Source organism: Buceros rhinoceros, unplaced genomic scaffold, assembly GCF_000710305.1.
Source record: "Buceros rhinoceros silvestris isolate BGI_N320 unplaced genomic scaffold, ASM71030v1 scaffold5764, whole genome shotgun sequence".
NCBI lineage: Eukaryota > Metazoa > Chordata > Aves > Bucerotiformes > Bucerotidae > Buceros > Buceros rhinoceros.
The window spans coordinates 2,537-25,715 of record NW_010407561.1 but is presented as its reverse complement, the minus strand read 5'-3'; the positions used below and the strand labels follow the sequence as shown (position 1 = coordinate 25,715).

At 44.1% G+C, this 23,179-nt stretch overlaps 1 protein-coding gene across 1 annotated transcript in view; it reads left to right on the top strand.

Moving 5' to 3' along the window:
- Positions 1–4,674: 4,674 nt before the first annotated feature.
- Positions 4,675–23,179, top strand: part of LOC104492011 (PH and SEC7 domain-containing protein 3-like) — a gene marked incomplete at its 3' end in the record, with an annotated part of 20,157 nt that continues 1,652 nt past the window's right edge. The window contains exons 1-3 of the mRNA XM_010134510.1: positions 4,675–4,833; positions 14,315–14,358; positions 22,506–22,699. Coding sequence (XP_010132812.1) covers positions 4,675–4,833; positions 14,315–14,358; positions 22,506–22,699 — 397 coding nt within the window. The remainder of the gene's footprint in view (positions 4,834–14,314; positions 14,359–22,505; positions 22,700–23,179) is intronic.

Here is a 23,179-nt window from a genome sequence, read left to right as displayed (position 1 = left end):
ATCTTCGTCCACGAAGCCAAGCCATGATAAACCATAATAAAATGAAAGGTTCTTTCTTGAGGACATCAACAGATATTTTTTTTTTTTCTGGTAAATTTAGATTGGGATAAAGCCCAGCATCTCTGTAAATGTGTGATAATAATGTATCGTGGTTGGTGGAGAATAGGAGTCTCTCAAGGGGAAAGCTACGTGGATAATTTTGATAAGTAATTTTGAAATTTTACATCAATATCCATCATTCTCCCAGCATGCCTTGTGTTACCCTGTTAGGGCTCCTATTGAACTTGTTGCTTATGCATGTAGAAATGAAGTGGCAGCTCTACTGTTTCTGCTGTTTGCAGGGATGACAGTTGGAGACATTTAGATTTAGTCCTGATTGTCAGCTCCCCCTGATCAGCAGAACTCAGGAATCGTTATGTTAGTATCACAGGAATGTCAGTTCAGTGGTGTTCCTGTTGATCAGTTGTTGAGCTCTAGTTCCGTAGCCGTCGAGTATGAGTAGCTTATCCAGCAGAATTAGCTTACTGTCTGTTGTGGGGAGGAGAAGAAAACAAGGGTGAAGGAAGAAAGAAAGCAATCCTGTGAAAGATTTTACGTTGTTTATTTAACAAACATTATTCAATAGCAACATTAAATAGTGCCACTTTTCTGTGCTACACAAATGCGTAACTGGCTCTTGAGAGTATATTTTAGGTAATTGATGTATGTGTGTTTATGTATTTTGTTAGCTTTTGTTGTCGGTGTTTTTGTCACTGGGACTTGGCTTAAATGATGCTAATGGATTCTTGCAGCTTTGTGTGAGGACACGAATTCTTCAGACACAATACTGAGGTCCTTGGGTTTGGTCCCTAAAAGCCAGTATTGGATTTCACTTTGAATACCACAGCTTTTCTTCTTGTGCTTTTGATTTGGTGAATGAGGAAGACCAAGCAAGGACTGACTATGTTTGGCCTCCCAGGGAAACTTGACCAGTGGGAGAAAGAGATAGTAAGGAGCTTATTGCACAGAGGTTGGAATGGTGTCCTGTTTCCTCTACGGCTGACGCAGTCTGCCATAGTGCCTCTCACAGGTGAAAAGCTTTTGGGTGACTTTAAAAGGGTGAGGTGGAAGGAATAGTAGAGACTTGATGTTTTTCCCTTTCTGCATGTGTTTTGGCTCAAAGTTTCAAATTCTCCTGCTGGTTGGGAAGGTCCATAAATAAGGTCACCATCTGTTTGATCCCCTTAATGGTGTCACTGGGCTATTCAGTCTAAATACTGACTGAATACCTGTATTATGCACATTTCCCACCACCACTTTGCTGGCCTCTGATCAAGGGGAAGATCATGGCTTCTTGACACAGCTGGAGGGTCCCCTGGTTGTGGACAGCTTTGTTTTTTTCTGATATTGCACACCCATTTCAGTCCATTTAAAAAAAAAAACAAAACCCCTTGTATCCTTCTATTTACGTTAACAACCCACTTCTCCTTCAGATATCCATGTTGCTCAGTTACAGCCAGAAATCAATCCTGTGTGCATGCTAATTTCTAAAATGGTGGGACTTCTGTAGTCTTTTCCCCAGAAGACGACAGTCACTGTGTACAGAGGGCTGCTGGCTCAGTCAGGAGTACAAGACTGTGTTATCACCTGCAGATGAAAATCAGGGATACTGATGAAATCTGAGCTTTAAAAGCATGATCTTAGGAGGCTCTCTCTTTCGGAGAGTGTGAGATTAGAAGTATTTTCCATATTCCATTGTCAAAATACAAATTCAAATTGAACGAGATGAAGCCTGTCACCCTTGGTGTTTCGGACTGGTGTTTGGTTACAGCTGAACGAGACTTGTTCTCTCATGAATTAAGGTTCCTCTCCTGCCTGAGGATCTGTTAACTTCAGCTCAGAGGATGCTAGGTAGAGAACTGCTGCGCTTAGGCAGCACCTATGGTATTGTGCTGTGGGCAGCAGAAGAGAAATGTTGCTGTGATTCAGTCTGTGTTTTGTTTAATAATGAAATTGCTCTGTGTATTTGATGTTGACCTAGGTCTGCATGTGATATTTAGGGATTATAATTATTTAGATGTGTTGAGGGTGTTTGGGGAGGTGACCTTATAAATCTGAGAGCAAGAATAATCTGCTGGGCAGGGGGCAGCTAGAATAGGGAATGATTTGTGGCCATTTATCTAGCACCTGTCAGGACCTGCTGCTTAGCTCATCTGGAGCTGTTTGACTGCAGTGAAATTTTCCTCTGAGATTTTCTTTGAAAAGGTTTTTCACTATCAGTGGATAATTTCAGACAGGTTAGGTAACATAAAACCTATGCTGGAAAGCAGCACAAGTTACTTAGAGTATACAATTGCTTTTTGCCAGAGAAAAAGGATCCTCTGTTCCTTCAGGTACCCCCTAGCAATGACAGGCTTGTGTAAAAAACAAAAAACCAAAAAACCAAAAAAACCCAATAACCAAAAAACTGCTGGAGCATGTCTGGGATTTGGTTTTAGTGTGTGAGGTAGGGTTGGGTTGCTAGGCCTGACTGTCATGGAAATGAAAATGCTTTTTGCTTGTTTGATGGATAGGAAGAAGACTGTATCTCAAGCAGGTCAGAGGCAGGATCTGTGTGAATCAGAAGTTTCTCACCCGAGAGACAGTTTTTGTATTGGTGTTTAGGTTCATTGTTCCCTGTTCCACTGACTGTTGTCCTTCAGCATGGTCTGTACCTATAGCAATTTGTGAGAAGGATTTGCACCTGTAACATCCTTGGCTGTAACATGAGCAAAGGGTGACTGCTGACCAAAAGGCTGCCCCATGCTGGGGAGGCAGCGGTGTCTTTTGTGAGCAAAAATGCACCTGCGAGCGTGATGTGACTCTCTAGCCATTTGCCCACTGAGGACATAAATCCCTGATTGCAAGAGGGTGGGAAGGTGTAACCAGTGGAAAGGCCCACTCCATTCATCTCCTTCTTATCTACTCCCGGGTGCTGTCATGCATGTCACAAGCAAACTCTTGCTCTCCCTTAGACATGGCTCAGCTGACACTGGACAGGACTCGGGCATGAATGGGGGCTGTAGCCCCTTCCTCCCAGCTTTGGGCTGCCCGATGTGTTTTGCCATGGAATGTTCCTTTAATGTCCCAGGACAGCAACCCCTTGTCCCTGGTTGCGTGCACAGACTTGCAGCTTCCTCTGCCCTGTGGTGGGAGTGGGAGAAAAGGCTCTGGTGTCCCAGGCGATGACCAAGCTGCTGCTGGCCTTGCCTTGCTTAGTGGTGTGAGGTAGGTTGCTGAACCCAGTGTTAGCCCACAGTGAAGTCTCTGTGCTGCAGTCTTCCAGCTCCTCGTGCTCCCACTGCACAAGCTGTTTGCCTTTTTCGAGTTCAGGATGATGTCCCCATTGTCCACTTCTGCCTTGGCACTTGTACGAGCTGCTTCGCCTGCCCCAGTGCTTGCTGGCAGCTGCCAAGACCCCATGCAGAGCAGAGATATCTCTCTCTCATCAGAACAGGTTGCCATGGCAATGCACGGTCTGCTGTGCTGTGTCTCCAGGAGCCAGAAATGATGGTGCTTTTGCAACATTGAGGTAAACATCTCTCTTTTCCCGTATATAGTGCATCCAACCCTAGCAAGACCACCGGCTGCCATTGGTGCTGGCCTCCTCTTGCCCCCTGCATGGGGGACAGAGGCCCCAGGCTCTGGAAGCATGCCTGACCTGCAGAGCCAGGCTTCCATGGATTGGTGTGCAGGCCTGTGACAGTGCACTCCCATCTCTGGGTGGTGTGGGTTTCCTGCAGGAGAGCAGCAGGGTGCCACTCAGGAGCAGCATCTCTCACAGGGTCAGCTGCCGGACTCTGTGGCTTGCCCTCGGAGGGGTATGGCTACATCTCTCCTGAATGCTGAGTCGGGGCGATGGATCTCCAGCTGCTTGCTCACAGCTCTGCCATTGGTTTGCACTGATCACCTTGGGAAAGTCGTCTCTTTTCCCCTAAGTCCCTCTTAGAGCATGAAAGTGGTCTTCCTCTCCCTTACTTACCCCTGGGAGGGCACCTCAAGAACTCTGGCTATCGTGTGCAAATGATTAGAGCTATGGAAATTTGCTCGGGCATCTCTCTGAGGCTTGCCAGAACTTTGTTACGGTGCTCTGGTCTTTCACTTATTTCTACAGTGCTTTGGGAATCCATCGGTATTTCTTACATCTAGAAGCTTGCAGCTGGCAGGTGATTGAAGACTCTTTTTACGGTGTCTTTTGTTACTGCAGCAGTAATGAGCATGGCAGGCTGTTGCAGGCAGGGAAGTGTGTCCATGTGAACTGAAAATGGATCTTTTGCTTGATCTGCTGGCATTTGTTCCAGCATCTTTTTCTCCACCTCTCTCTCTCTCTCGCTGTTGGTGTCTGTATGAAGGGGGAGTTGATGCTGGAGGGGGGAGTGGAGCAGGGGAGGAGTTTCTATCAGCCTCTTCTTTTTCTTTTTTTTTTTTTTTTTTCCTTCCTCTCATGTCCAGTGACGTGAGCAATGCCTGGAACAATCAGGCTGGCTCCAAACAGTGTGCCTGAAGATGCTGGAGAAAACAGCCTAGTGCGCTCCAAGCAAACACTGATTGCTTGAGCCTGGGCTCTCCAGACGTGACCTTTTCCAGTTCCTCTGCGGGGGGTTGGGAAGTGCCATTAGCTTTCCTCTTCCCCATCCCATACACTCGCTTTTGGAAATGATTGGAGTTAACAGTGTTCAGAGCACCAGCAAAGTCCGGGTGAGAGCCACAGGTTCGGTTAAATACTCCCGAGAAGAATCTCTCTGGCGGCAGTCCCATCGGTCAAAATCTATGAAAGTCTCCAACTCCTCTGAGTTTTCTACTAAAGAAAGCAAGGTAAATAACTAAATATTCATAGTGTTTCTCTTGGCCAGGTGTGGAGGTGGTGGTGTTGAAAAGGTTATGCTCTGCAGGAATTAAGGGCTCTGCATGATCTGCAGTGATCACAGAATTGCTGTCAGGTCAGAAAAAGAAATTGTTGGTTTGAGGAGAGGCTTGAAGGTGAAAGAAGTCTGGGGTGTGATAGTGACTGGGTCTTAGAGAAATGTCCTGTCACTGAGCTTGGTGCAATAGTAAACAGTGAAAACTTGCTAGTGAGAATGCTAATTGGAGCTCTGCTCTCGGGAAAGGTGCCAGAATTGGCAAGTGATGTCCTTGGGATTATCTGTTTAATAGGAATGGTTTTCTTTAGAAAAATAGTTTTTGCTCCTTCTCTACAGCTCTGTGGTTTAGTAGGTGCAGGTGCTAGGTAAAAATATCATCACTCTTGCATGCATGATTAAATATTACTGTCAAGTGCTTATTAGAAAGGCACCACTTGTGCATTTATACAAATACATCAGTGTGTTATAGCAGTCGGTAGCACAGGCTATGCCCAGCTGTTACAGTGGCTGTGTGCAGCATCTCCTCACTCAGCCCAGCCCAGTTGTTCAGTTCCTAGGCTAACAACCCCCACTCCATGCAGCATGTCTTCTTTCCTCATTTCTCGCTCCTGCTCAATAACCAAGAGGCACATGGAAACCCCTGGCAAGAGCTTTAATAGCTATCCTGCTCCCAAAGGTGCTGCGTGTCTCCAAGGGCTGGATGAACTTTATACAATGACTGAATATGCCTCTGATTTTATTTCTGCTGCAAATTTATTCTGCCTTGGTATTAGAAGATAAAACCATTTGCCAAGGTGTATTGAATGAGGCTGAAATATTTCAGAGCATCAGTCAAAAGGCATTTAACCATGTCCATGTGCATGCAAACAAGCAGGCACATGCATGGATCTTCCTGTACTGTCCCTTCCTTAAACCTCGTATCTGCCCTGAGAGAAACCTCCTCTGCTGTAGTGAAAAGATCCCAGCGCTGCACAGTAGTTCGTCACAAATCACTCTGCTGGCTCGTTGTGTAGCATCTCACAGCCTCAGCTGCAGAGCTTTAATCACAGAATAATGCAGATAGATATAAATAAAGTATTTTATTCAGTCCAATTTCAGGAACCTCCATTTTGTGGGCTTTATTGACCATTACTAAGAAATAGTATACTGCTAAGGTTGTGTCAGAGAAATAGCATGGCCATCGTTCTCAGGCTGTTGCTGATGCAGTATCTGCTACTCGAGCAAATGACAAAGTAAAGGCTGCATCTAGCAAGTGCCCTAGGACCCTGCTCGTATGATCACTTTCACTCTAGGGACGGGAATGATAGCATGGTATTCAGTGACAGGATTTATGTATGAATAATATGGTGGAAACTTGGGTCTTTTGACATGGGATGAATCTCTGTATCTCAGTTCCCTCTCTCAGGCTCTGTGTTCACTCTGTATGCCTGATGTAATATCCTCAGGGCAGGGGCTTTCTCCCAGGGATGGTATCTGACACAGTTAGTTAGCCTCTGCAGTAATGAATGCTCTCAGTTCATCCCTCTGTAGGATTCACATTTATGCTTCCTGCATGCTGTAGGTTGTTGTTTGAGATGTACCCACTTCTTCTCCTGCCTAGCTTGGTAAGTTAGGAAGCAGACTGCAGCTTTGATTTTGTTTGTGCTGCTATTTCCTTATTTCATACAAAGGTATTTATATCTGTGAAGCATCTGAGACTTGTAAAAGCTGGGTTACGGAGGGCTGAAAAGATCCCTGTATGCCCATCAGTGATGCCTGTCCAGCTGACAAGATGACAAGTGGCAATGGCACTGATGGGTCTTGTGATTTTGGGCAGCCCTGTTCTTCCCATATGTCTGTTCCCACTGCTGTTCTTTCTCTTCCCGTCTATTTTACTAAAATGTCACTGATTTAGAAAACTGATTTGTATTTGAGCTTTAGCTTTTCTGAAGGGTTGTGCTGTTGGAAAAGACCTGGAAGTTGTTGCGAATGTGTAGCATGGTAGAGGTCTTTTTATCAGTGTAAGTCTGTATATGTGCTTGCACATGACCTCTCATGACACATCCTCAGTTCTAGACTGGTCTTTCTGGACAGTGGTGCTGTGTAGATCCCTTCAGTATTAAGCAGGGCTTGATTTGTAGTCTTGTCCTCTTCCACGTTTCTATGGGTATGTTTCCCCCTTTATTTCTGGGCTGCCTTGTATTTTATCTGCTCACCATATCAGGTAATTACAATGTTCAAGATTTGTTTCTGAGACTGCTTCAACTGATTTGGGGCTGGAGACAGATTAACCCATTTGTGCCTCAGAAACATGCTCCTCTGACACTTCCGTGACTCAGCCTATTCTGCTGAGCTATAGAGTATTATATATCCTCGTGCTCTAGTCAGTATGAACAAAGCACCAACATGGTGCCTGCACAAGGTCCACCTGCTGCCAGTGTCAAAGAAGCTACGTAGCCCAAGGACCTGTCATCTCCATGAAAAACATGAGGTAGTGCTTCTGTGCAGATGTGCATCTGTAGGTGCACAGGCTCCACTGGGTGACTCACCCTGGGTGTGTATGACAGGCAGGTATCGCAGCCTCAGGCCAGCAGGAGAACCTGCAGAAAGGATAGTGTGAATTGATGTACTGTTGTTCGCTGGAGGGTAGGCTCAAAACCAGGCTGCATGCAAGGTGAGTCAGAGGACCTTGGGATCATCCCTGTGAGCCAGTGTGCTCAGCAGTCTCCTCCCGACAGACTCTCTTTTCCCTCAGCCGTGGAGTGAATTGTAGAGTGCCTGTGCCTTCCCTGCAAGCGCACAGGGCCAGTAAAACAATTTCTGAAGTAGGCTGTTCAGGTGCTCCACTATCAGGAAACACTTCTCTAGCTTTTTCTCTGTTCACCCGTAATAATCAGTAGCTGCCTTGACCCGTAATACTGATGAAACACTCCAGCAAGTATAGAAGAAATCTTTTCCAGCAACCCCTATGCCCCAAAAGGACACATTTCTTGTGTGGCATTCATTTCTTTGCTCTCAGGAGCCCCAGCTAACCATCCTTTTCTCCTTAATGATGATATATGTCACAATCTTTCCTTCCTTTTTTCTTTCCCCCTTCCCCTCACCCTTCTCCATGCAAACCAGATTTTTAACAGAGGAGTTTCTCTTAGAAATGTTCTCCTCCACTTGGTGACGCACTTGAAATTCCCTGGGTGAAATGATCTCCTTTCCTTCCCCCTAAAACGTTCCTATCAACCCTATCTCCACCCACACCAAAACAACATTCGTCGGTTCCATATGCTGCTGAACAACTCTGTGCTGTTTTATGAATAATGTATGCCGGCTTGTTAGAAGAATGTTTGTTGTACAAACCAGTGGAATTTGAAATTGAGAGTGATATCAGCAGACTTGCTATGCTGTGCACTAACCCATGGGCTTCTTGGGTTAGTGCATCTGACACCCTTTCTTCATCCTCATCAGAAGGGGGAAAATGCGTGAGACATCAAGGGCATGTGGGCTTTGAGCCTGGTAAGAAGCTACAGGCACTCAGTGATCAGAGCCCTTACCCATGCATGACGACAAGGGAAAATTTCAAGATCTAGATTTTGGGGGAGGGCAGTAGATAGATAGGAGGTGGAGAAGTAGTGTAGATCTGTATGCAAGCAGCAGTTCTAGGGGAGTGTTAACCTTCAGGTAATCACCTCAAGAGCAAACCAGGAGTGGTATATAGTGATGTGTTGCACTCCATCCAAACCTGGCAGAAGGCAATGGCACAGAGACACACCCCGGTCCAAAGGGCAGGCACATTAATGCCTATCGGAACTGCATGCAGACACCTGCAGTATCTAGTATCTGTTGCCTCTCTAATCTGTTCTAAATATGTAGGGTTCTGCTGCTTCTGTTTTTTCTTCCTCCGATAAACCGTGTCTGGTGAGGGCGAGTGCCTGGCTGACTGCTGTGGTTCCAGGTGCAGAGCCAATGGACCAGTGCTGAGCTATTGGGAAGATCCTGAACTGAGCACTTCTGACTGCAAAGTCTGAGCATGTTTTTTCCCAGAGGTATGACTGGGGCTTCCTTGGCTGCCTGAGATCAGTTGTGCTGCTACTAGCTGGAGGTGGAGAAGAAATGTCCCTGTGCAGGACTTCTTCTAACAGTGGCTGCAGGGGAGCGTGGCAGGGATCTGGGTCAGAGCGCACAAGTGCATCCTTCTCCTGGGGGCTGCAGAAGCCACCTGGGTTATCTCCTGTAGTGCTCAGGTGGTCATTCCCCCAACAATTACTCCAGAAATCAGGGTGAAACTGGGAGTGAGCAGAGAGCCTGGGAAACAAAAACTGGAGAAGACAGTCTGGCTGACAGGCAAAACTGAACTCAGTTTTGGTATTGCCTGTTTACTGGCTCATGGCAGGCATTTCTGGTGCCTTTGCTTTTGTGCACGGAGCAGGTATAAGAAATACCTGCAGTGTATTCCTTTCCCTCTTAGCAGACTTTTTTGGATGTGCTAGTGTGTACAGAAAGTCAGTGGCCTGCTTCAAGAGCCAGCTCTCTGTTGCCCTTCAAGGTAAAAGTTTGCACAATGCCCCTGGACGTCTTCAACACCTTGCACCCTACTCCTTACCTAGATGATTTGTGAGATGAGCACCTGGGTAATTCATGGAGTCTTTGTCCCTGTGTGCACACCTGGTTGTGCCTTTCTTTTGTCCACCTCTTCCTCATGCAGAGGCTGACTCACAGCATAGCCCGACAGCGGTTGCTGAGAGCAGCCTGTTTAAATGGGTCCAACGGTTTGTTCATATGACAAGGTTTGGAGGGAGGTGGGGATGGTAAGTGACCTTTTTTTCTTGGCAGCTTTGTAAAATAAACAGAAGGTTTCAGAAGCACTCCCTGCATATTTTACTTCTCTTTCCAATTGGAATAAAAGTTCCAGCTGGTGAGAGTTTGTGAAAATCTGAATTTTTAGTTGACCTACCCACTTACCAAAGGGAAAATAGGAATGGAATTGAGCAGCTTCTTACAGAGTTACAGGATTCCACTTAAAAAAAAAAGTAATTTTCTTACCTAGTTTATGAATAGATACAAACAAATCCCACAAACACATAACAAATCTCATTGGCTTTTTATGCTGCAGTCTGCTAGGGGTCAAATTGGAGCTGTAGGAAACAGCACTGGAGTTAAAATAAGGAAGGCATCTAGGATGTTGCCTGTTATTGCAGCAAGTAATTTCTTCTGGTCTCCCATAAGAACTGCATTTGTTTCTCCAGGATGCTGAGAGCGGTGCTGGCCCTCAGGTAAGGTAGACCTGGAGATCAACAGTTCTCAGAAAGGGAACAGCTATAAGAAGATTTTTGTGATCTGGGTGATAGAGCTTAAGATCTGAACCAGAGAAACTGTAGACTGCAGAGTCGTCAGTAGCTAGGGGTTTGGATCCTGCCTACAATAGCCTTGGATACCAGAAGAGAAGAGATAGAAAGTTCATCCTGTTTCCAAGTGTTAATCTGTCCAGCCTGAAAGACAAGACCTGTGCAGTATTTGTTCTGGTTTTCCTTGTTGTGATCGAGTCTCCAGTTTTCTGGCTTAGATAGCAGATTTGCCAAGCACTTCCCAGGCCAGCAGGTAAGATGCTGTGATTGTTGCCAATCTGTAAGAATTCTTTAAATAAGCGTTTTTTTCTTTTTTTTTTCCCCCCAAAGAGAAAACATGAGTTAATAAAAGCTGTCTTTGCATGTGGTTAGGTATGGTGGAAGTCATGTCTCTGTGTTAATGTCTGATCAGCTTTGTTGCAATTTAGCAAAGCGTCTACGTGCTTGTCTCAGAGTTTGTTTGATTTAATCATGCTCTGAAGAAATGTCTGCTGAAAAGAGCTGCTATCTGAATCAGGGCCTTGGGCAACAGCCATGAAATAAGTGATAGAGCAAGTGCCTGACTGTGCATGTCTGCTACTGGTTGCAAAACATGGAAGGATGGAATTTTTTTTCTTCAGATCATGCAAGAGCCCAGCAGGCATCACGAAAATGTTAAAGCATAAATAACTTTGAGAGGGAGTGTAAAGCAGCTCTAAAAGGCTGGTGAGTTCAATGGCGAGTGCACAGCCTGACAGCAGTTTCTGCCAGAGAGGTGGCTTGAGGGGCAGGCATGAGAAGTCATGTATCTCCATCCCTTGAGACATCTACTCACTGAAGTCTCACTGAACATGCTCGGTGGAGACACTGAGCATGACCCATATGCAGCTGCCTGGGCTGTGGATACTCTCTAAGGTTTTCAGTTTTTTAAATACCAGAGGCTGTCTGAGAGGCTGTATTTCATGCCTTGTGGGGGACACTGTGTCCTTTGTCAGATGTATGCCGTATGTCTGGGTTGAGGTCTGTTACTCCCTAAAGAAGGAAAATGGAGGGAATCTGGCTCATTAGTGAGACTGGGACAAACACATGTCACTTTCCACAAGGTACAAGCCTGGGGCATTTGTTGTTCCTCCACCAATTTTTGTGTGTGGTGCTCCTTGGTTATAGTGATCCCTAGAGACTTCTTTAGCAGCAAAATCTCATAAAAAGCAGCACTGCACAGGGTGTTCATTTTCAGAGGTTGTGTCCAAACCTTGTAGGCATTTCGGCCAGAGAGCACCAAAAGGCATTTCTGATACCCCAGGACAGGTTTTTGCTACTTTTTGGAAGTTCATCCAACCAGCAGGGGGAGAAATTGGTGCTTATGAAAAAATGGCGAGGCAACTAAGTAAAAAATGCAGCCTCTTTGCCTTATATTTGCAAGTATCTTTCTGGCTCAAAAAGTAAGAGAATATTTTAATCATAGTAAGAAGACATGGTGCCATGGTTTAAGGCTGGACCAGCCACTAGATGAATGACAGAGGCTCTCGATTAACCCCTCTCTCTCCCCAAACAGGAAGAGAAGGGGAATAAGGGATTATTAACTTATGGACTGGAAAAGAAAACTAAAACTGCTTTAATGAGAATAATAACATGAAATATGTACAAAACCAATACAGAACCCAGCCACCCTGATGGCAATCCCACCACTGTCACCATCACCACTGATGCTGTGGGCAGGCAGTGGGGAAGTCCGTGTCTGGACTCAGCAGCAGACAGGAACCAGATTTGGGAGCTGGATGCTGGAACTGAATTCAGGAATGCACGGATTGGGATCAAAGGCAGAATGGACAGAGTCCTCCTCAGACACCGGCCATTGAAGAAGAGAGCTTGACCCTCGTGATTCCTCAGCTTGATACCAAATATGACGTCTGTGGGATGGAACGCCTTGCTGGTCAGTGTAGGGTCCCCTGTCCTGTCTGCTCTTCCCCACAGGTGCGGTCTCTCACTTTCTGCACCCCAACGTGGTGCACAGGATTGAGCAGTGACCTTGCTCTGCACAGGAGCAAGTGTAAGCCAGATCCTTTCTGCACACCAGTCCCTGACAGTGACTGTAAATATCAAGGGCTGTCACTTGTCAAAGCAAACACTATCTGCAGCAACCTGCCGTTAACTTCAGACAGTGCAGTCACTGAGCAGAGACTGAGCTGAGAGGTGAAATCACTGAACAGAACGAGTGCTGCTCTAACTCAGACCAGGACAGTGAGACAAGTCAAAGAATAAGAGGGGAGCTTTGGCCAATAGTTAGAAACATAGTGACTTCTAATAGAAAATCCTGGGTGACCCAGGGAACCGTCAGCATCGGCTTGTGCAGAAAAATAGAGGTTCATCTAATTCTACTGGAGTGCTGGCTGCATTGTAGGTGAAATGTAGCCCTTTCTTTTCCTTTCTTCCTGCATGGTGGTCTTAAAATCTCTTTATAGCTCTCACCTGAAAATTAGTTAAAATGCCTACAAAGTTCGAGCAATGTCCTTTCCTTCACCTTTGGCTGTTTGCCTTTCGAGCAGAACTCCTTGTACAAGTCTGGAGAAGCTAGGATGTGTAGAAATAGGCAGTGAAGACTCTGCAGTTGGAAATATTTCATTATATTGCTGTGAGTAGCACAGCAAAGCCCTGTTAGCAGTGGGGACCTCTCTCTGCTAGCTCAGTATGGAAGGACTCTTCCTGGTAGCCGTATCTGTTCTGCTGCTCTGAGAAGCCTACTTTTATGCTATACTGTGACTACAAGTTGCTGCATATGTAGCGTCAGTGTAATGTGAATTGTTCCAAGTATGTTTGACCTGCTTGGGTATGGTTCAGTTGAGCTGGATTTTCCCAGAGCTGAATATTAAGGATCTTCAAAGAGACATGTAAGATTCAGAAAGGAGCCAGTGGATCCCAGGATGAACTCATGGGATTCTTATTGCAAGTTCAGTTGTGGCATATGCACAAGACTAGTTTCAACTCTTTGGTTTTGCAAATTATTTTTGTTTTGGGTCAGAGTTAAGGCTATTTAAATGCTAATGTTTATGTTGAGCATGTCATGGCTATTATAGTATGTGATTTTCAGGGCTGTTCATACTTGATGTGCTACTTTTAAGTAACCATGTGCATCAACAGTTCTTCTACACGTTAACGTATTTTGAGGCTGTGTAGGAGTTATGTGCCAGAGGGAGTAAATCTAGCTGTGTATATCAGGTAAATTACAAATGTGGATTATAAGTGCAAGAATCAGGGACATTCCGTACCAAAATACTTCCCTCGAGTCAAGTAGCCTGCTGGAAGAACTCCATTAGGTTGCAGTAATAGCAGGTATTTATCCATTGTATGCATCAGCTATTGGAGGACTGAATCACATATACACTTACACATCACTTATTGAAGTGATGTACCCACTCCCTCTCAAAAGAAATCCATCCCAACTGTCTGATACCCACCCAGGCTTAATTCAAGCTCCAGGCTCTTTTCTTTGCATGCTAGTATCAACAGTAGAATTGTGACCTTTGATGTCAAACCTATTGACATCTTTCCTGTGAATTGAAAGAGTAACGATGGTAGCAGGCAGCAGTCTAAGATACAGATCTTCAAGCACAAAAGCTGCTTACTATTAATTTTCTGTTTTGCAGTTAGGAAAGGAATGTGATTATGTTCAGTGTGACTGGGAAAGCATTCAGGTGTCTGTGAGGCTCAGGGGCTTTGGATAGCTATTCTGCCATTGTTTTACAGCTGAGCCCATATGGTGAAATCTTGGCCTCTTGAAAGCCAGTGACAAAAGAAAAAAAAACCCTCATTGACTACCAGGAATTATATTTGACCTTCAATTTCAAGGCTGTAGTCTTGCAGCTTTTGTAGACTTAATAGGGTTATTTTAAAAAAATGCAAACCACAAAACCCAAAGAACTACTTGAGAAAATTACTGTAATCTCAACCCCTGCATTCTGATATTTTTTCCGTAGATGAGATTTCTACTCAAGACTTTTGTGTTAGCATGAGCAGATATGGTATTTCCTTAATCAGAGGCAGCTTGCTTGCTGTTATTAGTTAGGTCATTTTCCTTAGTATGTTAATGTATATGTAGCAGGAGTCAAACAATAATCCCGTATCATTTCTCTCCCTTTGCAGGCCCTCTACAATTCAATCAAGAATGAGAAGCTGGAATGGGCAGTGTAAGTATACTGAGTAGAAATTATGAGTTTAAAAATAGTATGTGTATTGCAGTTTATTTAAATGCTCTATGTCACCATCTGAGTGGGCTCTAAAGCCTGTAGAAGATAGGCGGTGTACGTAATGAGTTTGTTTTTCTGTTAATGAGTGGTCTGTCAATACCGCTTCATCTATTTCTCCAGCAAGGGGAGTTGTTAACGGTAGGAGCCAAGTGGATTTATAAGGAAAAAGGATGTTTCATTTAGTAGGAAACTTCAGCCTGAAAAGAGAAATTAAATCCTCCATTGTTCTATGACTGCATAAATAAAACAAAAGTTGACTTCTCCCTTTATCTTTTGGTACATTGTGTCAGAACACTGAATAGAAACACAGGTCTTGGGTTCAGTTTACTGCTGTTGGCTTATTTTCTTGGTTTGTCTCCTGATTAACTATGGATAACTTGACAACCTAATATGAAAGATGATAAATTTGACAAAGTCTGGTATCTCCTCATCTTTAGCTGCTTTCAACAGGTTAGCACTTGTTAAGTACAGAAGTACTGCAGACAAGAAAGAACTTTAATTTCTGATTGTGTGAAAATGACATTTTTCTGAGCTTAGGTTTCACGCGGTCTAGGTACACCAGCAAAGAACAGAAGGGTTTGCTTTAGATTTTGCTACTTGCAGCAGAGGATTTTGGTGTAAAACATAAGAATTATGTGGTTTATGTATTTTGGCTGTACCAGGTGTTTTACTGCATGGATTTACATATCTGAAACCTCAACTTCTTGAGAATACTGTATGTCTGGGATGAATGCTCTTGCAGCTTTTTTGCTAGAAGTCAAACAACTGCCATAGATCTTGCAGTCCCACTATCTTCTGATCATCCTTGTTTTAAGTTCACCATCTGCAAATCTACTTCTTGTCAGGGTGTGCAGCCTCGCTGGCAGGGGCTTCTGGTCCCAACCGGGATTGCAGCCCCTGTTTGGAAGTGTGTCAGATAATGTCAGAGTAGTGAAGAAGGTGTGTTACTGAGGGAAATCACCAATAAGTGCCACCTCTGATGAGCCTCATAAGACGCATGGTGGAAGACATTTTCCCAGACCTTGTCGTGGGCCTGGAATATGCTGTGTGAATCTTACATGTCACAACACCAGAGCTGTTTGCAAGACACTCCCTCACAGGTACTTTTGACCCAGCAGAATCCCTTATGTGACTTTCTTGATGTCAGAATTTTCCTCTCGTTCTTGCCAAGGGATTATACCATGTCTAATACAATTGGGCAGCCTCCAGATGGGAATTGGCTCATGCCTGACTCTGCTCCCACGAGCTTCAGTCAAGGTGATTTATGAGATAGATAGCTTACTCCTGTATAGGCATTAACTGCTACAACATTTACATAGTCCAGTCCATGTCCCTTGCTAATGAAATGTTTGTGGAAAAATTACAAGCAGGCTCAAAGAGGGAGAAGTCAGAATCCTCCTTATATAAGGCTTTGGGATGTGGGTGTGAAGCCACCTTCACCCCGCAGTATGCTTCAAAGGGTCAGTTGTCCATTCCAATCTGAAACTCAGACAGATAGCTGGGACTGATGTGACAACTACTTTCCATGCTGAAAAACAAAGCTCATTCTGAGCATAGACGAAGAGTTGATGCCTTTACCTGTAGGGCTGACGGGGCTGGCTAGCCAGATGTGTCTCCTCGCTCTTACAGAGGTGTGTGGTTGGTGTAAAGGAATCACCCCTGGGACTGTCTGATCTAGAGGGAAGGAGGCACATAACTCTCTTGCTCTGCTGTCATGATCTGCAGAGAAAGGTGGATAGGAAGGGGACATGGTCCATTTTGCTGTGATGGGACTGAAGATCCTCCCTCCTTTCCTTTGCTTCCCTACGGCAGTTGGCAGGGGAACAAGTGGAAGGTAAGGCAAAGGTGGAAATAAGGCTGCAAAACAGCATAAGTTCCCTTGCAATGCTGGCTGGTGTGTTGAAGGAATGCCTTTCCTCCAGACAGAATCCCTTTGAGGATCTAAGACTCTCTGACACAAGCTAAGCAACAGCTTATGGGCTGCTCTAGCAGTACGGTATTTGGTGAATTAATGACTGGCAATAAGTCCATAGGCAGGGGAGGATAACAGCAATGCGTAAGAAGGGGGAATACTGCTACGTGATCTTTATCTTGCTAGTTATGAGCTAGGCGTGTCATCATACTGAAATGGTTTGCTGTTCATTTCCGGTAGAATTACAGTCTGATCCAAAGGCCACAGAAATAAAAGGCTACTATTGACTCCAGTTTTGTAGTTGAGAGAAATGGCACTTTAATCAGCAGAGGTGCTCCAGAGACTTTCAGTAGGAGTATTCGTTTATCCTCTGTGAACAGGTAAGCATGACTACAGCTCTGGAAGAGAGAATTGCATTACAGTTCTTTTTCTTTAGTAGTTCCAGGTTCAAGTTTTCCAGAAAGTTAAAAGTGATCACATACCATAATCTGTAAAATAAACAGATCTGACCTGGAATTTACCCTGAACTGGAATGTGGTGAATGTCCTGAGATGCACAGTACTACTCTGAACTGCACCCCCTAGGTTTTTTTTTTTTGTTACTTTTCAAAATAGAACTGCCAGGAAAAATTCTGCCATTTACTTGGCTTGCTGTTTCCCTTGCTTGCCATTTCCTCTTACCTGCATTATTTTTCAGTGTCCTGGGATAAAAGTGAAAAGCGGCGTGGAAAAACCAACCATCAGAAATACGATTATTCTGTCTTTTGTCCCATTCCATATTTCCTTTCTATTGCTTTCAGTTCTAGATCTCGCCTGTCTGTTGAACTGTGGTTCATTTCTTTGAACAGCAGGTGAAGCACTCAGTAGTGATTGGACCTCACATTGGCAGAAGTTCCTACAGACTGCAGCGAAGCCACATACTGTTTCATCCAGTTAGGCAAACGCATCCTTTTTTCAGTGTGCTGAGGGCACTGGAACCACCCCAGGAGTACACCTAGCCCCAACAATTGTGTTGTAATTTCTCATGCTGCTAAAATTTCCCTGAGGGACTTGGTATTTCTGTGAGATTTTTTTCATACTTGAACTCTTGTTCTTCAGCTCTGACATCACCTATAAGATGAAATGAATTCCAGATCCTGTGAACATGAGTGGTGAGCTTAAAAGAGTTGGGTTTGTTTAGTCAGAAAAGGGAGCACTGATGAGAGAGATCCGAGTGTAATTTTTTTCAGTGTAAAGGCTGTAACAGAGGAGAAGGGTGTGAATTATTCTTTACACCTGTTGTGGATGGTCTTAAATTTAAAACAAGTGAAGTTTGAGTTTAACATTAAAAAAGCTTTTTAGTGGTAAACCTTTTAAAGCGGGGCGTAGGTTTTCCTGGATGAGCTATGGAAATGCTTTCATTAGAGATTTTTTTGTGAACTGGTTATTATTTCCAGAATGGGTTAGGATGAGTGGATCCAGCCTTAGAGGTAAGAAGATGGATTAGCTGACCTCTTAACATACATTCAGTACCATTGTCTATGATATTATGGCCCAGGTTTTGTAGATGTTTCTTATTCTTTGGCTTTTGCATTGATCGTGGTCAGGTTTGAGCTGAAGAAGAAAAATTAATTTAATTTCAAAGGTGACAGAGCTAAATATATAATTTTTTTTTGCACGTCTATAGGGAAATGTGGTGGTGAATGTTATTGTTCTCCATCGTTCGTAATATTATGTCTACTTCCTGTTGAAGAAGATAGCAATAATAAAATCATCATCTTAAAACAGGCTGAGTGGTGATGTAGAATTAACATATGAAATCGCACAGCACTGCTTACAAAATTGCAAAATCCGGTGGCTGCATTTGAGCCAGTTGTATCCTGAAAGCTTTCTCTCAGCAGGATGGCGAAGTTTGCAGGAGATTCACTAGATTTTTGACTAGTTGGTATAGTTTTCTTTCCAGAGAAGTTTAGATGTGGACATGGTATATTCTTTTTTGGTTTTCTGGATTGCACAGAAAAATCATCTTCTTCCAGCAAGTCCAAAACAGGTCTTTGAGACACTGATGGTGGGAAAGGACAACTGCCAAATCCTTTCTGTGGCAAACTGAGTCTGAGACCAGGAAGGCTTATAAAGACATTTGTGCTGAAGCTCACTTTTTTTCTAGGTCAAACGCCGAAATTTCTCCCCATTATAATTAAGTCATCCTATGAGTTCTGGGGTGGTTCCTGTTTGAAACTTCATGATTTGTTTTAGAGAGTGGTCAGGTAGTAATCACCTCACTCTCCTTCTCTACTCCCTTGGGGAAAGATGCTAAAACTTCTCTCCACTGGTTTCTCAAGCCAGTTTCCACAGATTCATATAATTACATGTTACAAATCTGAATATTTTTAAAATGTCAATGGTTAAATGGATATGCGCAGTCTTTTGCCATGTAATGTAAGTTTTCTCTTTGAACAAATGCAGAGATGAAGCAGACTTTCAAAAACTAAGGGTTTGAACCTGTCTTCCCAGCTTAGTGACTTTGAAGTTTTCTAAGGGAGGGCCTCAAATCGGACCACAGAGCATACAGAAACGTTTTTGTTACTGAGAGAACCAGAGGGCGGGTTTCTCTCGGAAGACAAAAATGGGATTTTCTTGATTAGGGTCTTCTTGGGGAGAAATGTATTTCTTCAATGAAATGGCAACATCTGCTTTTTCGAATATTTTTCAAATCCATGTGTTTCAGAGTAAGAAGCAAACTCATTCTGTTTGTCAGTGGTCACGCATTCAGAAAGGAAAACATTGCTGATTCATTGCTGTATCTTCAAGTGAGAGACCAAGCAGATACTGGCTTTGGTATGATGGTTCTCATGGACAGCTAGTGCCCGGTTACTGCTCTGTCTGCAGGTCCTTTTCAAGAAAAAAACAAGGGAAGGGAGATGAAACTGAAGCTTCTTGTTTTGGAAAACCTTGCAAATACCACATGCTGTAAGCAGAGTCTTGGAGAAACTCTGCAAGTGTGGCCTCTTCCTGGCACCACTACCCTGCAGAGCAGAGACACTAGTAGGTCCCACTTCCTGTGTGTGGGAAGTGGGACCTACACGAGGGTTCACAGCCATCAGCCCCTTTCAGTCATCAGAGTGGTCACTTGAAGGATCAATTCCAGACCCAGAGTCAGGAATGATCTCCTTTTGCTGATCAAAGACAGAAAATCTCTTAAGACTTCTGCAAACCTGAGTGGACCTTCATGATGAACCCTCAGTTTTGCTACTGAAAGATGTTTTGAGACCAGTGTGGGGTGTTTTGCCCAAAGGCAAAAGAATGGTAGTATTTCCTATACCAGAGGAAAAGGAGAGGCATTGAACCCACCCCTGATGAGGGCCTGAGCTCTGCCTGTGTGACTCGAGATCCATGACTGAACACAGCTGCACAGAGACACCATCGACTGACCCTTAGCGCTGCATCACTGCAGGCTTTCATGCTGGGGATGTTACAGGTCTTGAATAATCTGTGAGAACCATCTGAGGATGAGGAAGTAGTTGCAACTGCCATAGGCTACGATTTTTTTTACACCAGCTGATATTTTCTCAGCTGTTCATCCAATTCTTATTCTCCGTAATGAGTCCCCCTTGTCTCCCTGGTTCCCTTCATTGCATCTTACAGACTGGTTCGTGCATCTTGACTTCATGCATCTTGTCAGAACACTCAGGTTTCACAAGTTCCTGAGGCTTCTGAGTCTCAAGGATGTCTCATTTTCAGTGACAGATTATTGGACCAATAAAAGTTTGTTCAATGCTACCAGCAGTCACGACAGCAGATGCTGTTTTGTCCTTGTCTGCCCTGCCTGCATTTGTCTTTTGAAGAGTTCCAAACTCATTTTGAAGAATCCAAACTCAGAGATGCTGAGTTTGAGAGCATTGCCCCCAGCAACGTAGGGGTGCCTAGGATCCCCAGGATTGCTGATCAAAACTCCTGTGGCTGCTTGGATGAAGGCACTGGTGCATTCCCACAGGACAGTTCATCAGTATAAGATAACTTGCTCCCATAGTGCCAAAGGAGATAGCTTATTCCAAAAAAAAAAAAATGCTAAGCCATTTTCTGCGGTAGGGCTCTGCTGACAAGGAGGAATCCAGTATGTCCTTGGCTGAGATCCCAGGATTCACAAGACACTTCTATATGACAAATCTGCCTGAGAGCTTGTGCCCTGTGAGAGATTTTAGTCTGGATTAGGTACCGCAGACTTGTGTTTAGAGAATTTGTTGGTGGAATGGATGCATATCTAAGAAACAAGCGTCACAGTGGTCCAGACTTGCCAGCAGCTAGTAAACGTGCTAGACACAGGAAGGGCGGGGACAATCAAAACTGTCAGAAATTCCTACGATTTTTCAACTGGGAGAGGTCTTCAACCAAAACATGCACGAGGAAGTCCTTATTGCTTTGACCAGCAAGAGGTTTTTTTCAGATCTCTCTGTTCTGGAGTGGGGAAACATGAATCAGTAGGCTGAAAGATGCAAGGACTGCTCTCCTTTGCAGGAATTAGGACTTGAGGTAAAAGTTCTGTCCTTTCAATCAAGAGACCTTGCAAAACAACACTGCGGTGCATCACCTCGGCTGGATCACCACAACTAGATGAAGTGCCTGCCACCTCTGTGTGACTCTTGGGTCAAATGCCGATGTGTAGGATCTGTATCCATACTGTTCAAGTTCCTTACCATCCAGAAGAAGATGCTGCCTCTGTACTTCCTGTTTGGTGGTGCTTGACTGTGCTGATTCCTAAATGGAATTGGGAAATTGTGGAATCTGGAAATTGTATGGGAGTGTGCTGGGCTGAGCGGGTGCCAAGCACAAAGTAGTACGAGGTGATCACAGTCAGATGCCTGGGAATATTCCCTGGCACTACTGAGTTCACTAATACGGCCTTCATGTTTCTGGATTTGGTTTCCCTCTTGCCAAACCAGTCTGTTATCCTTGTGTCTCAGATTAAGTTATTCCTCAGAAGACCATTTCAGCAGAAACAGGGAGAACATAGATTGTCTCTCTGGTCTGCAGTTCTCAGAGGACATTTCTTTGGATGGCCGTTCCCGTAAGCAGACGTGGTAGCACCGTGTCCTAAAAGGAGCTTTTGAGCTGACATATGCCTTGCTCATCCTGTTCTGATCCATACCTTTGAAAGTATGCGTGTGATTGGAAGCTCTGCTGAGCTTGTGCTCTCTGCTGATCATCTGGGTCCAGTGAGATGTAGCAGCTTGAAATCCACCCCAGCTATTAGCCATCATTGCACTTAAGTGCTTATGATAGCATTTTTTTTCATTAGGTGCTGGTCTTAGGAGAAGCATTGCTTACCATGACTTTACGATGACAGCCTTCATCCTCGCCAGGCACACCTTTCCCAGTCACCTGAAGGGGAAGGTGTGGGGACTTCAAAACACACAGGGCTGTTCTGTAATCTGACAGTAACTGTGGTTCTTTTGGATACAGCATCAACCTAGATTTGGTGGCCTGTTCTCTGAAAACTATGTCCTACTCTTGTGATGGACACCATTTGTTTTCTAGGTTGCTTGGTCCTTTTTGCCTTTGGCTGTGACAGGCAAAGAGGCATTTATTAGTTAGGCAATGTTCCAGACTTGCTGGAATGGGTTGCATTGTTGTCCCCAAGAGCATTGTTGAATATATTGACCTAATAAGTAACATTTTGAGGAGCATTTTGTTTCTAAAATACAGATAACACAATTCACCTAGTGTAGTTTTTATTTTTAAATTACTACTGTTACACTAGTCTGTGGAGGAAAATAAAGGAGGTGGAGTCTGTGTTTCATATGCTAAGTTAAGGGCTAAGCCACAGTGATCTGTAGTAATGTAATTCTTTTCATCTACATGTGAACTCGTGAAGAAATTGGCGATTTTTCATGAGTGCCCAGCAGGCAAAATTTTTTCCCATTTTAGCTCTCAAGTAAGTGGAATTAAATATAGGAGAAGTTGGAGGATACATAACTCTCTTGAAATCCTGCCTTTTTGAGATTGTAAAGGGGAAATGCGGGCTTTTTTGAAAATCTGGCTCCTGTGTTCTGTGCTGGTGAACTGAAGCTTTGCTATAATCTGACTATGATTCTGTATGTATCTACGTTTCTCTCTAAATAGGGCCCCATGTAAAGAGGGAGGTATGTTAAACTTTTCTGGTCAGTCCCTTTTTCATGCTTGTTTTTCACTTTTTTAAGGGATGAAGAAGAGAAAAAAAAGTCTCACTCAGATGGTACAGATGAAAAGGATAATGGGAGCCAGACGAAGGCTGTCAGTCGAATTGGCAATTCAAATAACCCATTCTTGGACATCCCTCATGACCCCAGTGCTGCTGTGTATAAAACTGGATTTCTGGCTCGAAAAATCCATGCGGATATGGATGGGAAGAAAAGTGCGTATATTTCACTCTTAATGTTTCATTTTCTTGTTACCTCTGCACAGTGCCTCTTAGGATGAGCTCCTGTGCTTCTCAAGGCAAATTGTGCTGCTTCATTAGGGGAAATTACAGCAATAACAAACAACACAGCGATTGGATTATCACGCTCTCACTGTTAGGCCAGGATTTACAATGTTCAGTCCCATTTGCAGTAGTTCTAATGCATGACCATAATAAGTAATGTGATACAGCAAAGCAGTGTGAATCTTCTGTGCTAAAAGAAAATGAATCTCATGGTTTACAGAAGAGAAAACAATTTCAAGTGAATTACAGTAGCTGTTCCGTAGTAGTTCGGTAATTCTCCTTTTCCTTATGTGACACCAGATTGTTTCAAATCTCCCCTGCCCTCTGTGTCTGTCTTTAAAGAAAGACTGTTCTTTATCTCTACGTGGAAGATGCTGTAATCGTTCCCTTCCCAAGTTTCCCAGCCTTGGT